The sequence below is a fragment of the Mustela nigripes genome, chromosome 14, assembly GCF_022355385.1.
Source record: "Mustela nigripes isolate SB6536 chromosome 14, MUSNIG.SB6536, whole genome shotgun sequence".
In the NCBI taxonomy this organism is placed as follows: domain Eukaryota; kingdom Metazoa; phylum Chordata; class Mammalia; order Carnivora; family Mustelidae; genus Mustela; species Mustela nigripes.
Window position 1 is genome coordinate 77,257,344 of NC_081570.1, and position 15,263 is coordinate 77,272,606.

The 15,263-nt window shown below is 35.3% G+C and overlaps 1 protein-coding gene across 11 annotated transcripts in view; it reads right to left on the reverse strand.

Moving 5' to 3' along the window:
* Positions 1-15,263, reverse strand: part of ZNF644 (zinc finger protein 644) — a 123,927-nt gene that overhangs the window by 32,161 nt on the left and 76,503 nt on the right. For 6 of the 11 annotated variants that reach the window (XR_009399531.1, XM_059375357.1, XM_059375358.1 and 3 more), the window contains 3 exons: positions 10,348-13,385; positions 9,563-10,168; positions 7,509-7,631 (listed from right to left, as the gene is read on the reverse strand). The exons of 3 other annotated variants lie outside the window; for them this stretch is intronic. Coding sequence is in view for 7 of the 8 variants with exons in the window: in XM_059375357.1 (XP_059231340.1) it covers positions 7,509-7,631; positions 9,563-10,168; positions 10,348-13,385 (3,767 nt within the window). In the remaining variant the exon portion in view is untranslated. The remainder of the gene's footprint in view (positions 1-7,508; positions 7,632-9,562; positions 10,169-10,347; positions 13,386-15,263) is intronic. 2 more of the 11 variants (XM_059375362.1, XM_059375361.1) reach the window with 1 other exon arrangement.

The window sequence follows — 15,263 nt, forward strand, 5'->3', positions numbered from 1 at the left end:
AGTCATCTCTATCTCTGTCCTCTTATTCTTCCACCTTTAACTAATCTGCCGAATTCTTACCTACTTCCATAATATTTATTACCTTTCCTTTACATTCATAGTCATTGTCCTGCTTCAGGACTCCTAAAATGACCTCACCTACAATTTCTCCACCTCCCCAGCAAATCCTTTAACTTTTCTCAAATTCTTAAAAACAAAAACAAACAAAAAATCCCCCAAGCCCCCACAAAACTTCACTTTTTCCTTACTACAAAAGTTAATTCCATCACCAGAGATTAGCATTCCATATCCTTTATCCGTCCATCTCTACCTCCTACTTCCTCATATTTTCAATAAACTTCCCACTGTCCCAAGTTGCTCCCTCCTATAGGTAAGCTTCTTCCCTACCCTGATGCCTATTTCCATTTCAATTAGATATCCTCAGGGTCCAAATCAAATGTTACTTCCAAAAGCCTTGCCGGGTCCTGGTCCAGCTAAAAGTACCTTCCCTCCTCCTCTGAACTTCCACAGTGTATCATGAGGAGAGGTGTACCTCTCCAATGGCCCTTAAAATTTGTCCTGTATTACAGTTATGTATAATGTGCTTGTACTATAAGATCCAATTTATCTCTGCAGTACTTACTAGCGCAATGCATAAACCAAGCAGGAACTGAAAAAATTGCTTGTTGAATTAGTGAATAAATCAGACAATCAATTTTTAGTATTGTGGGCAAACAGTGCATTTCTTGCTGGTATTATAATACATAAGGGTGACTCTTACTTACCAAATGATTAAATTATAGTCAGTCTACAGTTTCATAAGGCAGAAATAAGAACATTTTAGAAACATCATCAAAATGGTTAGGATAAAATTAAGTGTGACACTAGTCTTTGAATACCTGGAAAATTTATTCTACTTGAACAATTCAATGTGCTAATGTTTAATGATGGTATGTTATTGTGCAAATATATAGAGACATGCACTTTTAATGAGGAACAGTACTCCAGAGGTAAGTTAGAGCCAAGAAAATACAGAAACCTATTGTCCACTTTATCAGGGATAACTTTAAAATACAAGTTTGACCACATTATTCCCCTATTTTAAAAAATCCTTCCATGACTTCCTAAAATTTTTAGCAAGGATTCAAAAGCGTCAACCCCACCTTTCTTTCATTACTATGTTCCCAAATACCTGTAATTCAATCTTCCAGCACCTCCTGAACTCAAAATTTCATCCCTTTGTGCCTAAGCTATGTCCTTCGCTCTACCTAGAATGTTCTATTTCATCTCTTCCTCCTAAAACTACTCATCCATCAAGTCTAGGGTCTAGTTGAAACCTTATCAAGTTGTCCATGTTAGTGCAGTTGTACTTATCCCCCAGGATCATGAGTATGTTTATGCAGCTCAGGTATAGGGTCTTTACAGCCTCAGAGCTAGCACTGTCCTGGTATACGATATAGTAACGAAAAATTTCGTTTAAAGAATGAAAATTTTCTGACTACCAGTTTCAATTTCTCACTTTAAACATAATGACAAGAAACATAGCAACATGAACTACTTTTCCTTTTCCTTTTTCCTTCTTTTTGAAGGCTCTATTTAAAATTGAGACAAATTGTGAGAGCAGGAAAAAAGAACACAACTTAATTCCCAGCTCCCCTCAAAAAGCCTAAAGTAAAATAAACACCTTTATCTCCTACAGCACATATACTTAACTTCCATTCACTTGTATATTATCTTGCATAGCTCTAATTTTGATAGTTTTATATGTGTTGCCCATATGCTCTCCTAAGTTCTCTGATAACAGGGACATGTTTTCATACTTCTCCTGTATCCTCCATATAGCCTAGTCTAGAGTAATTACAAAGGTATCTGCTTTAACTAAAAGCTAGTTTGCTCCTTTAAAGTTTGATCATCATAAGATAAAAAAATGTTCTGTTTCTACTACTCTTTCTGGTGGAATGAATCACTACAAAAACATTCAATTTCCTCATGATGCAATATAATAATTTTTTTAAAAATTGCAGAGATACTCACAAAAAGTCAAATAATTTAATGCCATCTTGAGCTTTCACAATACTATTTTTTCCTTTCCACCACAGGAGAAAAGTGTTCCTATAGCACTTTCCACAATAGAAGAATTACTTTCTGGTGGCTTATCCACGCACTCAGCACCTGGCACTGTGTTACACATTCATTAGCACTTGTTGTTAGCCTCTATGGCCAATTATATTAAAGCTGAAAACAGTCAAAAGACCCTATTAAGTAACACACAATCTACTAATCCACTTAAAAGTGGATGGTATGAAAAATAAAACACTGACTTTACTAAAAAAAGAATGTAGATATATTGCACTGGTGGTATTGACTGAAAGACTTTCTAGTATCAATTTTTAAGTTCTCTTTTTCTCATTGGAAGTTGATTATTAATTATGATGGTGGTGAGTCTATTGGTGTAGAATAGCAATAATCCTCCATTACTTCTAAAATGTCATGGAAGTATTCTGAAGGTAATGAAATGAAGCCCTTCCCCCAAATATATTTGCATATAAAAATGTTTTCAGGGGCACCTGGGTGGCTAAGTCAGTTAAGTATTCAACTTTTGGTTTTGGCTCTGGTCATCATCTCAGGGTTGTGGGATCAATCCCTGTGTTGGGCTCTGCGTTGGACATGTGCAACCTACTTGGCCTTCTCTCTTTCCCTTTCCCTCTGCCCCACCCCTTCTTAAAAAGAAAAAAAAAAAAGTTTTTCTTGCATTAATTTTAAGTAACTAGAAATCTCCAATTTACTTTAAATATCGGAGGCCAGCATTTTATTTTAAAAATATGATCTACAGATAAACATTTGAATACAAAGAGTAAAGAAAAATTACTTGTTGCCATAGAAGTAGTATTGTGATTTCTTAAATGTTACTATTGTTGATTCTGGTCAGTACTAGTCCCTAAGAGAAAAAGTTACTTAAGGGGAGTGTTTTCAACCTGTGGATAGTAACTTCTTAGTAGGTAGTAAATCAATTTACTGGGTCATGACTAGCATTATTTTTAATGAAAAAGAATAAAATAGAAATATCAGAGTACATCACATTCAATTCGGGTGAATAATGAATGAACAAATGAGTATGTGTATTAATATGGGTTTGTATGTACAGATGTAAAAATGGAGCTCCAATAAAAGTGCTGAACACCACTGTTACTCTTTCTTCTTTCCAAGAGATAACATGGCTCTATACCACAGGAAAGAATAGTGCAAACATGCATTTACCTTATTGATACGTTTCCTTTCACAACAACCTACTCAGACTTCAATTATTTCCTTCTCTTTACCTGTTAGAATTCACTCTTACTTTGATCTCAAAATATTTTTCTTTTTTGGTTCTTTTTAATGGCATTGATAGAATATACTCTGCCTTAAATAATTTTAAATATTTTAGAAACTTTAATAACAAGGTGATCATATAATTTATTGTCCAATCCCAGACACTTATGAAAAGAGGTACTTTTCAATTACTTGGTTGGAACAACAGAGCTAACCCAGTGTGTACAGTCACTGTATTAATAACTTAGTAATGCTTTTAATACTGCCAGTATAAAAAGGATATCATTTAATTTAAATATTAAACAAAAAAGTCAATAGTAAAATTAAAAGTCTAAAAGCATTTAATAAAAGCTACATAAAATTTCTGATTCTTAATGAAAATTATGTAATGTTCTTATTACATTGTAGAAAAAATTAACCAGAAAAAATTTACATGAGCAGTTAATCTAAAGAGAACAAAACCTGAAAAATAATTTTACTAAGAGTGTAGTCTATCTTAACTGTAATAAATTCCTATTTAGAAGTATGCCTTGAATTTACAATAAAGTAAACCCTTTGGCACTGTTCTCTTTAGACAAAAAAATCCATTTTAAAAAAAGTTAAAAAAAAATGCTTCATAAATGATTATCCACAATTGCACGGATTATTATATAAATTATTTGAACCTGCTCTATGGATTATAAATTGGATCAGTTCTGGGCAAAATGAAGTCTATTCTTTTTTGACAGTTTAACTCTGTCCCAAGTATGGCTACCCTTCCATGTCTTCAATTCTAAGCTTTCTTACTTTATTACTCATCATGTCCTTTTACTAAAATTATGAAGCATATTATATTTTAATTTATATTTGTGACCATATAAATTAATTATGATGTTACACAGTTCTGGCATTTTAAGTATTTTCTAACTCATATTAAAAAAAAGCAAAGGATTTCTTAGGGTTCCTGATACCTAGTTCTGTGTCCTTTCTACTTCATTTTTCTTTTGTCATCTCCTCTTTCTCAGCTCTCCACCAGAGGAAGAAGGGTCTACAGATGATAACCTTCAAGAGATACAAAACTTGTGTACAGAAAACTTTTTATCTGTGGCTGAATAAGTACATGTTTCTGGGATGGGGCCCACAGCTTTCATAATTCTCAAAGAGGTCAATGACCCAAAAAAGATTGAGAACTATCACATCAGAATTATGTGAGTTCTCAAGTAAATAGCTATTTGGGGAAGCAGAGGAGCATCCTTTTTGGTCTATCCAGGCTAGGTAGAATATTTACCTCCCTCAACAGACTGCTAGTTCCCATAGAAGAGGCGGCTTATGGATTTGTTCTATCCTAGATAACCATGCAGACCAGACCGAAGACTGCAGACTGCTAGCATTTACTCTAGGGATACCTAAGCTTTTTCTTCAAGAGGAGGCCACATCCACATGAATGAAGACTACTTGAATTAAGTACCAGACATTCTTATGGAGGCTTTAGTCCTACATATTTTCTTACATTGTTTCAGCTTTATAATCTACTTGGATTAAGGTAAGGTTTTTTAAACACAATTTTGTATTTCTTTCATTAAAACATCATCAATATATTCTTGAAAAATAATGCTTGCTAGATATATGAATTGATGAATCCCTTATAACAATCCAGTGGAACTCTCCAGAAACTAAAGGTTGGGACCACTGACTTAAACCATGAAACTGATACGGGGAAAGAAAATAGGCACGTGGAATTTATAAATATAAAATACAATGTTCCCACTTGGGAACTGGGAACATTTTCCCACTTGGAAAATGAAAAATGTCACTAAAGCTGATAAAAAAAAAACTTCTTAGTAGGCATAAGTAAGTAGCAAATACATATTCCATGTAGCTCTACTGGTCAAGAAGCTTTCAAAAATCAAGAGGAAAGTATCAGAATTTCTTAAAAAAAGGGGGGGCGCATGCATTTTAAAGTTTTTCTTAAAAGTAGGTGTGCGCTGTGAAAAATACCATCTTAGACTTTCTTCAGGTTTTCATTTCCTTTCTCTTTGCCTTAGGACTGCCAAATGCACAATTTATATTTTCTAATACTTCTGACATTTTGGTTAATATTAAAGTTCTTTAAAAACTAGTATCCTCGGGGTGCCTGAGTGGCTCAGTGGGTTAAAGCCTCTACCTTTGGCTCAGGTCATGATCTCAGGGTCCTGGAGTTAAGTCCCGCATCGGGGGTGGGGGGGTGGGTGTCTCTGCTCAGCGAGAAGCCTGCTTCTCCCTCTCTCTCTGACTGCCTCTCTGCCTATTTGTGATCTCTGTTTGTCAAATAAATCAATAAAATCTTTTAAAAAAAGTAATATCCTCTTTTTTTCTTGATGCCCAAAGAAATATATCCCCATTCATCCTATATTACTTTTTTCCTTTAATAATGACATTTTTTAGATAATAAAGTATTTTTGAGAATGCACCCTTGGTCAGTGGAGGGTTATGCTCAGTTATTTATAAATAATTAATCCTACATTTTGAAAGATTTTCAGATGAGGTAAAGCCATTTTTAATGGCATACTGGAGAGATGTACCTCATTGAGTATTTGCAATCATCTGTCTGAATAGTCAGACTGAAACATTTCTCTCAAGTCCTCTAAAATCTACTCCAGGCCTGTTTCTTGGGTCCCTGTTCTTTCTAAGACTCTTATTTATTCAGTCTTCAGCAGAATGCTCCCCACCTTAAAGTGAACTTCATTTTAGGATTTCCAATTACTTATGTTCTATACGTGGCAGACAATAGTGATTACAAACAGAGGTCTAGGGTAAGAAAGCCTTGATTTTTCAACTTTGCTATTAATAACTACATAAGTTTGGGTAACTTGCTTAAGTTCTCTAAGCCCCAGTGTCCTGTAAAATTATTGTACCCACATCTCATACGGTGGTTGTGAAGCTATATATTACGCATGAAAATTGCACAGCACAGTGCCTGACACATAGTAAATGTTCGATAAAAGTTAGTGATTATTATAACAATGATGAATTTCTGTTTCCACGGTCTTTTATTTTTACTGCCTCCCTGCTTCTAATGTCAGCAATCACCTTCCAAGGCTGATGATGGTAGGTGTAATCTCACAAAAACTAAAATTTCATAGTAAGAGGTTATAATCCAGTAAAGTAAAACTCACTCTATCCTTTTTAATACAGTCAATGGTCATCCCTGGTCATTTGTATATCAAGTCAAAGGATAAAGCAAAGAAGCAGAAGAAAGAAAGACATTAGTATGAATACAAGTGTTTCTTTGGTAGCAAGAACATATTGGATATAAGCCATAGAAAGACATGAGGAAGAACGAAAAAGTTGGGAAAACAACAACTAGAAGAAAGCAGAAGGCAGTGATCTCAAAGAGCAAGAGAAATAAAGAGATTGGAAGGAGAATTTTAGTCAAAAGGATTTATGTGGATATATTTAGGAAAGAGGGTATATTTTAAGACGTGAGCGAAATGGGATTTGCTAAAGCAGGGTAGCTTGAAAGGCTACAAATGAAAAGAGCAAGGCATTTTGTAGGGTAAGAAGCAGTATTACATGTGAGTAAGTTAATGAAATTCTTCACAGGCTAGCAATATGAAGAGGTTATCTGCAAGGTTGGGCTAACCAACCAAAAATAACACAGAAATGTGCATGTTAACATTTATGTGCTTGGCTGTATTTATTAATCCTAAACATCATTTAGGAGCACTAAAAGAAAAATCTATTCAGTTGTCAACATGGGCCATTATTAAGGCTTGTCTCTTTAAAGACCTGATCTATAAACTAATGAAAATTCCTTAAGTTTTGCTTAGTTTTCTAATTAACCTACATATTTGAAATTTCACAATAATTTCCTTTCCTAATAAAGCATTTTCTCAAGCTAGAACTACAATCTATTTTACCAAAGAGAGGTGCCTTACTGGAATCCACTAACAAAAATAAATTTTAAAAATCAAAAATTGTATAATTTAAAAATCAATGGGAGTTCTGTAGACTCAAAAGTTTCACACCTCTGTTGGTTTTCTTTTCCCCTAAATCAAGTCAATAAGAGCCTAATGAAAAAGGATAACTTCCTTAAAACTATATCTAACAGTTTACAAGTTGCTGAAATTTAATGTATATTCAGTCTCAACTGTGCTTACCAAAGAAAGCTATAAATATCATCTGAACTAGCACCAGTCTGGTGAGAAAAAAAGTGTACTGTACCAAGCAGACTTGCTGTGTTATCTGTTCAAACATACCTGTACCAGTCAAAAGTCCAGCACTCTTCTTTCGTGCATAAGCGCGTAAGTGGTTGGACAGGCTAACAGCACTTGTAAACGTCGTATTGCAATGCACACATGTTCTAAGCTTCACAGGCATACCTATCATTCAAAAGAAAACTATAATCCAGTTCTCACTTCAAAAAGTGAAATTTTCTTAGCTAAAAGCGTGAAGAAAAGTACCACAATAAGGATGGTTTTAAAAACGTTCATTGAATTAGCTTAACTTAAAATAAGGAGGGGGAATTAAGTTAACTATGATTAGTTTGTTGTTAGTATTTAGAGCCAACCCATGCTCTTTGGAAATGTGGAAGAGGAGTGCCATGAACCTCTGAGCTCCTCTGGGTTTAACACCTATTATCACTTTCTTGCAGATTTCTGTGTTACGCAGATCATTTCCTAAACCTAAAATACAATCCTGTGATTTGAAGAGCACAGTTCAGTTGAGAAGTTTCAAAGCTTACAACATTACCAATAAAAAGAATTAAAAAGTCTAGTTGACAAAGTGGTAATTAAAGTGTTTTACCCACAAAGCCGTAAAAGGCTCAATACTAAATTAGGCTTTCTGATGAAGGCTGGGAGAAAAGGTGGTAAAACACACCATTGAGCAGCTGTTAGACACAACATTTTATTCAGGGCATTTTATGTTCATTACTCTGAATGCGCAATCAATAATGAAAGTTAATGATTTGAAGTTTTTTGCTAAAATCTTTGTGCTAAATAAATGATCAACAAGCTAACATCTTAGTCATCACAGGAAAGAAAACATGTTGAAACAATAAGAAACTCCTAACTTCAAAGACAATCCTCACTCCCCCAACACCTTTCAATTGGTTTCTTCAACAGTAACTATGATAATCAGCCACAAATACACTTTCCATCTCTTAAGTGTACCACACCTTAGTCAACACAGCTAACACACCTTCCTTACATTTTCTCCTTCTCAAAAAGGTTGAAGATTTGACTTTGAAAGACTCACTTCATACAAAAGAAAGAACCCTATTAACCACAAACCCATACAAGATAGTTTTGCAGACCACTTATAACACAAGGTAATCTTTCCTTAAATCAAAACTGCATACAAATATCTGGGCTATCCCAATGTCTGCCAGAGCAAGCAAATCAACATTACCATAATTATATTCATTATTAATCCACTGACCAGTTACTTTTACCTTAGACACATTCAACTCAGGGCTAAGTTATAAGACCATCTAAGTTCATTTTCAACATTTTTAACCTCCAAAAGAAACCTACAAAGACACTTAAAATTTTTCTAGTCTAAAAGTATAAGCCAGACTTAGCAAGAACACATACAATTTTCTATTTTACCTGCTACATCACTTGCTGGCACACACAAATTATTCTTTTGAAAAGGAAAAACTAATGGTGCACAAGCACTAACCTAAACCATCTGTTCTATTCCTTTAGACCACCACTGTAAAATCTAAAACCCCAAACAAATGCTTTATACTCACAACAGTTCTCCAAAACCAAACTATCCCACAATATAATGAGGAATTGGAGAGGGAGACGTTTCTTCGGGTTAATCACAACACACAACAGACACCAATCCATTCAGTTTAAAGAGTCTATTTTTTGATTGTTTGTTTATTTGTTTGAGCAGAAGGAAAACCAACAGCTTTTACAACGCATTATCACCTTGGAGCACTGGCATATATAGGACAGGTACGCCATTTCAGTAACGCTACGCTTTTTGAACAACGTCGACCTCCCATCCATAGGACCATCCCCCAGCCATAGCAAATTTTATTTTTACAGATCAGCTTTTTATTTGTTTGTTTTTGTTCTCACCTTACATTCTGACCAAGAAATGAGGCACAGAGAATTCAGTGCTGATGAGCATCAACTGATGACTTATATAGAAATGACAGTATAACCAATCTCTGCTCTGCAAAAAAAGCAGCTTAAGTAAAAGGATTCTAAGAAAGTATTTTCTACAAATATTCCATACAAGTAAGCATAATAAATTGTGTTTAAATTCTATACGACAGTCATAGGCATCCTCTTACCTGAGTGCATAGTCAAATCCATCCTTTGTGGCTGATACATCAATGGACTGTCTTCACTTAATGGAAGAACACACTTCTGAACAAATCTCTTCCTTGCAGTTTGATTATGAATTTTTTGAGGAGAAATAGCAGAATTCCTTTCTTCTCCCATCCTTTTATTTTTAAGCAGTTCTATCAGTGTAAGAGACTGATTCTTTTTTCCACTGGGCAGTTCTGGTTTTGTTTCATCGTATTCATTTAAGAAACTCAGCCCTTCTTCTTCTGATGCAGACACTGATAAAGCTTCAGTCTTTAGGCCATTACGGTATGCTTCAAGAGGTATAACATTTTGAGACAGAAAGTCATCACTTGATGCAAATTTTTGAGCTACAAATGGTCTGGGAATAATACGACGACTGTTCAATGCTTTCAAGATCTTTTCATATTTTTCTTCATTCTGCATCATCTCATTCAAAACACAGATTGGAGATTTGTGAGCATCCCATTTGGTCTTTCCAAGTCTTTTCAGATGGCCTCTAACATGATTCGATAATCCAATTTTAGTATCAAACCAACCACCACAGAGCTGACAAGTGTGTTCAGAAGTGGTTTCAGACTTCTCTATAGCTAAAAAAAATTTTTTAAGAGTAACATCAGAATCTTTTATAAAGTGATCATCGTAAAGCCAATTAATTCTGAAATACAAAATTAGATGATTCTAAAAAGACCAGATTTGAGCAAAACCTTCGAATCCTTTGAAGTTGAATACACACATATTAACCCATATTATCCGCATGGGAACTTACCTTTTCTAACTCGCTTAACAGGCGTCCCTGTGCCAGTTCTTTTGAAATGTTGCATTTTGTCACTTGTGGCTATTTGTTCTGGTGATACAACATGTCGGGCTTCATAGCTTAGTCCAGCTCTGTGAAGATGTCCTCGGACATGATTTGACAATCCAACACCTGTTTCAAATGTTGCTGGGCAGTAAGGACATGATTTCTTCTCAAGAGACAAATCAGTCCAGTGAAAAACAGAACTATGCTTTGACAATGAAGTTTCCGCATTTTCTAAATGCTGAGGATCATGTATGTCATGCAAAAAGTTATTAGTTCCAGCATCTTCATAATATTCAAAATAAAAGCCATCATTTTGATCATAACTAAGGGTAGCATTTTCTCCGGGCTCTTGACCTTCCACCTTGCTTTTAAACAGCGGGAATAAGTTTACATGTTCTTGATTAATATCATTATAGGTTTCATCTTCTATAGCCTGTGTAGTGTAGTCACCTAGCTCAACATTATCCCAGGAACTTTCATCTTCTGTTTCATAGCTATCTTTCTTTTCAGCGGAATTAAGTTTTTGCAGAACAACAACAGTCATTTTATGTAAGAAATCTGGATAGCTATCCAAGTCTTCTCCTCCAACAGAACTTTCCTTCTTAGACTCCTTAACTACTCTCTTTACAGCTACACGCCTATGTTCTTTGAAGCTTTCTGGCCTTTTGGTGTCAGAATTTTGAGGGTCTGAAATGAAACTATTGTTGTGAGAATTACCTGATGATGAGAACAGATGTAAAGAATTTAATGAACTGGGCTCTTCTTTTTTGAAATGTAGAGGATATGATTCACCTGATTTTTTGATCATCCTGTAGTTTTCATATTTGTGTCTATATAAATAGTTGCTGTTTGCCTTGGCATTAGATTTTTCTTTTGCTGCTTGATGAAAATACTTCGGTTTTTGGTCAGTGCTGCTTTTAATCATAACAGTCTTGTGAGAATTGTTTTGATTGCACACGTTTACACCTGACTGGGCAATGCTTTTCCGAGCTTTTTGTATCCTGTGTGGTCTCTTATGGAATTTGGAAAAATTACTTGATTGTGAGGATGATCCAAATGTTCGCTTTACATCTTGTTTTAAAGCAGAGTTCTTTGGAAATGTGGTTGACTGCTGTTTAATTAATGGTTTAGTGCTATCAATATCGATAGGTTCTTCGAGAATGTCACTTTTTCTTTTATCAAGTCCAAGAGGACTACCAAATGAATCAATGCATGATGATGAATGCAAGTACTCCATGTGTTTTTTTAAAATACTTCTGGCTGAAGTAGTAAAAGGACACATCTTACATATGTAGGTGGCTGATTTTTTGGATGATCCTATAATAGAATCTTTCATGAAAGTCTTTTTTTGCGTTTTTCTCTGGGCTACATTAGAACTGACGATAGGGCATTTTACCACTGCTCCATGGGCAATGCCTCGATGGCATTCTAATTCATTTTCTGTCACTGCCATGAAGTTACACTCTTCACAACAGTAGTACCTTTTATCTTTTTCATGGGTTTTAGCATGCTGCACAAATGTCTTAGGGCAATTGGTACCAAACACACACTGTGGGCACTGTAATCGTGCACTTCTTCCTTCATCCTGAAGTTCTTTCAATTCACGAATTTCCTCCATCAACTTCTGTCTTCTTTCTTGGTGAATAATCATATGCTTTAGAAGTGAGTTACGATCTCGAAATGTCCGTCCACATTCTCTACAAGCATATGGCCTTGGGACATTAAGATGGCGAAAGTGGCTATTCCCATCTAAATGATACATCATATGCCTGTGGAGGTGCTTTTTCTCCCTAAAATTCACATTGCACTTTGTACAGGGGTAGAACGATGGCTCTTCAGTGCTGAAAGTAGCAGGTGACTCGGAATCACTTTCTTCACATTTCTTTTTTAAGGTATTTGAAAGAAAAGTGCTACTATGAACAGGTGAACTGTCTTCTCCACACTTATCTGGGTTATAAATTAGATGCTGAAAAGCATCCACAGATTCCAAGTCTTCATCAGTTGATTCAGGCTTCACTTTTGATAATGCATATTTCTGTGAGTCTATTGCTTGTAGTTCTTCATTCTGTTCCAGAAAGTCTACCTCTAGCATTTTTGACTTATTGGGTGTACAATTAGAATCACTAAAGCAATCCTCAGTATAACGAGTAATCTTGCTTACATCCATTTTTCGCTTTCTCTTTTTCTCTAGACCTACTTTAGAGTGAACTGGAGCTTTATCCACTGTGTCTTCATTAGTCATAAGAAACTGAATGAACTCTTTTTGGGGATCCCAGTTTGTGTCATTTTCTGACCTAAATTCATCTGTACCTGAGGAAATTCCTGTCAATGTATCGACACAATCATCTTTTACCAATAAATCATCACTATCCTCACCCACCTCTACTTGACTTATTAAAGTGCTCTCTGACTTTATACTACTCCCTACTGAATTCTGAATGTCACAACCAACGGAAGCAGAGGTAGGTAGTTTTTTAATGGAATGGGTTGGATTTTTAGCATGTGCTACATCTGATAACAAAAATAAAACTTGGTGTTGACTTGCTTTCTGTGGTGTAGATAGTTGAAGATCAGGTGCCACCTTCAAAGTTGAACAAGATTCTGTTGTTGGCTGATCCACAGGTTGTCCAGTGGTTAATGAAACGCTGCCTTTATTCATATTGGAAGTCTTAGCTAAGGAGGAGTGTAAAACTGGTCCATTAACAGCAGCTCCTTTAGGCAAGATAAAATTTTCACTAGAAACAGTAGGAGCACCAGCATGTATAAACAGAGTAGACTGGCCTCCACTTAAGGCTTTTTCAGATTTGTCCTTTGACAGTTCTTCAGGCAGAGTGAGCGTATTATTTATCTGAAAGGATGTTTGACAATCTTTTGGTTTATGAACTCCACTTTCTTTGTCTGAGATAAAACTGTTGTTATCTAGGAGTTCTTCTTTAGCACCAGTAATATCGGTGTTTATCTTCACATCATCCATATTGTTGGCAAGCCCATTTAACACATTTAGTCTAGAAAATGGAAGAAAAAAAATTTAGATTTGCATGAAAGAAAAAATTCTATTAGAATGTATGGAGAGTTCAAAGCACATATTTTTATTAGTGTAACTCTACCGCTTATAACAAGATCCTAATAATTTTCTAAGAATGAAGAAACACTTAAAAAATGTGAAAGACTTTAAAAGTATCTCAAAGGTTAATTTTTTTCTTATGCTAAGCAACAGCAACCCTATATTGCATATCTACAAAATGTCTAGGGAACAGCAACATTAGAATTGGCCAAATTATACTGGAATTGCCTGTCTCCTTGGAAGAATGTAAGCTCTTCGAGGGCAGATACTGTACACAGTCCCTCTCATAGCTCTAAAATCTAGCACAGTGCTCGGCACAGGTGCTTAGGCAGTATTTGGTAAATAAAGCACTACCATGTTGAATGAATAAAAAAGACAACTGCAAAATCAAAGCCAAAGTATGCAAGAGGAAAAACAGTTTTCTTCCTATGAAATGTAGACACCCCATTCAAATAACGCAAATTCCATCACAGTTCTGACTTCTTGACCCAGCAATGACAGCAAAGCCTTCAAAATGTTCAATAATCCTCAAGTACAATTTAAAGAACCTGCTGTTTGGCAACCCTAGGTATGAACTATCTGAAGTGCTGGGTAAAACTCTGTACTACTTTTCCTTTTGTACAGGTGGTAAGTACAGTTTATTCATTCTCCAAGTATTTACTGAGCCCTTACCACATGCCAGGCACTGCTTTATTATTGGGAATACCAACAGTAAACAAGACAGACGAGGTTCCTGCTCTCTGATAAAGACTAGTCTCCCATTTTTCCCCTCACAGTATTTTTAATTTGTATAATAAATAACACTATTTTAAGACAGGAGGAACTTAATTGATATTTAGAAATTAAAATATTTTCAATACACAGTTCATTATTTCTAGTATCTTTCATGGTACTAAATAATGTTTTACTCTGTAAAACATTAAGTCTAGTTAAAGAATAAAAGAATTATTTATAATTACTTTCTTATTTCACAATTTAGAATAAGCTCTTCTAAGTATGAGCTTACTCTTTCCACAAGATGTGTTCTTCAATACAACAACTATTACAAACAAATACAACAAATATCTGTCTTTGGCATTATTATTTACACCAACAATTTTTCTGCCCCTCCTAGGCCTCAGAATTCTGTTTTGAGATTGGCAAACTTCCATATTAATAAAAATAGACGTCCAATAAGATCATATTCAATGATATCACCCCAAAATGGTGCTAATGCAGCACCCAGCAGGAGTCTCTACATCACATACACAGAAGTTAAAAATGGGCAGCACATAAACATGTGTTAGGGAAGAGTGTGCAAATGTCAATGAAAAGAAAAGCAAATCTTAATGCTATAACTATTACCCATTCCTGACATTTCTCATGAAATTACATAGAAAAAGTAAAATGTTCAAATAGGAACGATCTCACAAATCTGAAGTGGACAACAGAATTTTTAAAAAACTAGCCTGCAAGACACTTACTTTGTATTCCTATTTATTACCATCACAGAGGTAGACAAATATATGCTCAGTCAATTTGAAAGCCTATATTAGTATTTCTCAACAGGAAGCAATGCTGCTAACAAAGTGGTAAATTCAGTGTTAATGAGTGGCTTCACTGTTACCACCTCAGAGGTAAAACCTTCTATGTTCCATGTTCCACCCATCTGTTCTGGTGTTAGAGGTTCAGAGATGGAACAGACGCTTCCCATTTAAAGCAACTTCATTGGTACCCCCTGAACAGCAGGGTGACAAACTATGAGAATATCATGTCTGCTTGGAGACTGCATTCTCATTACCAGAATGGCTTTATAGGAGCCATCCAAAAGTTCACATTC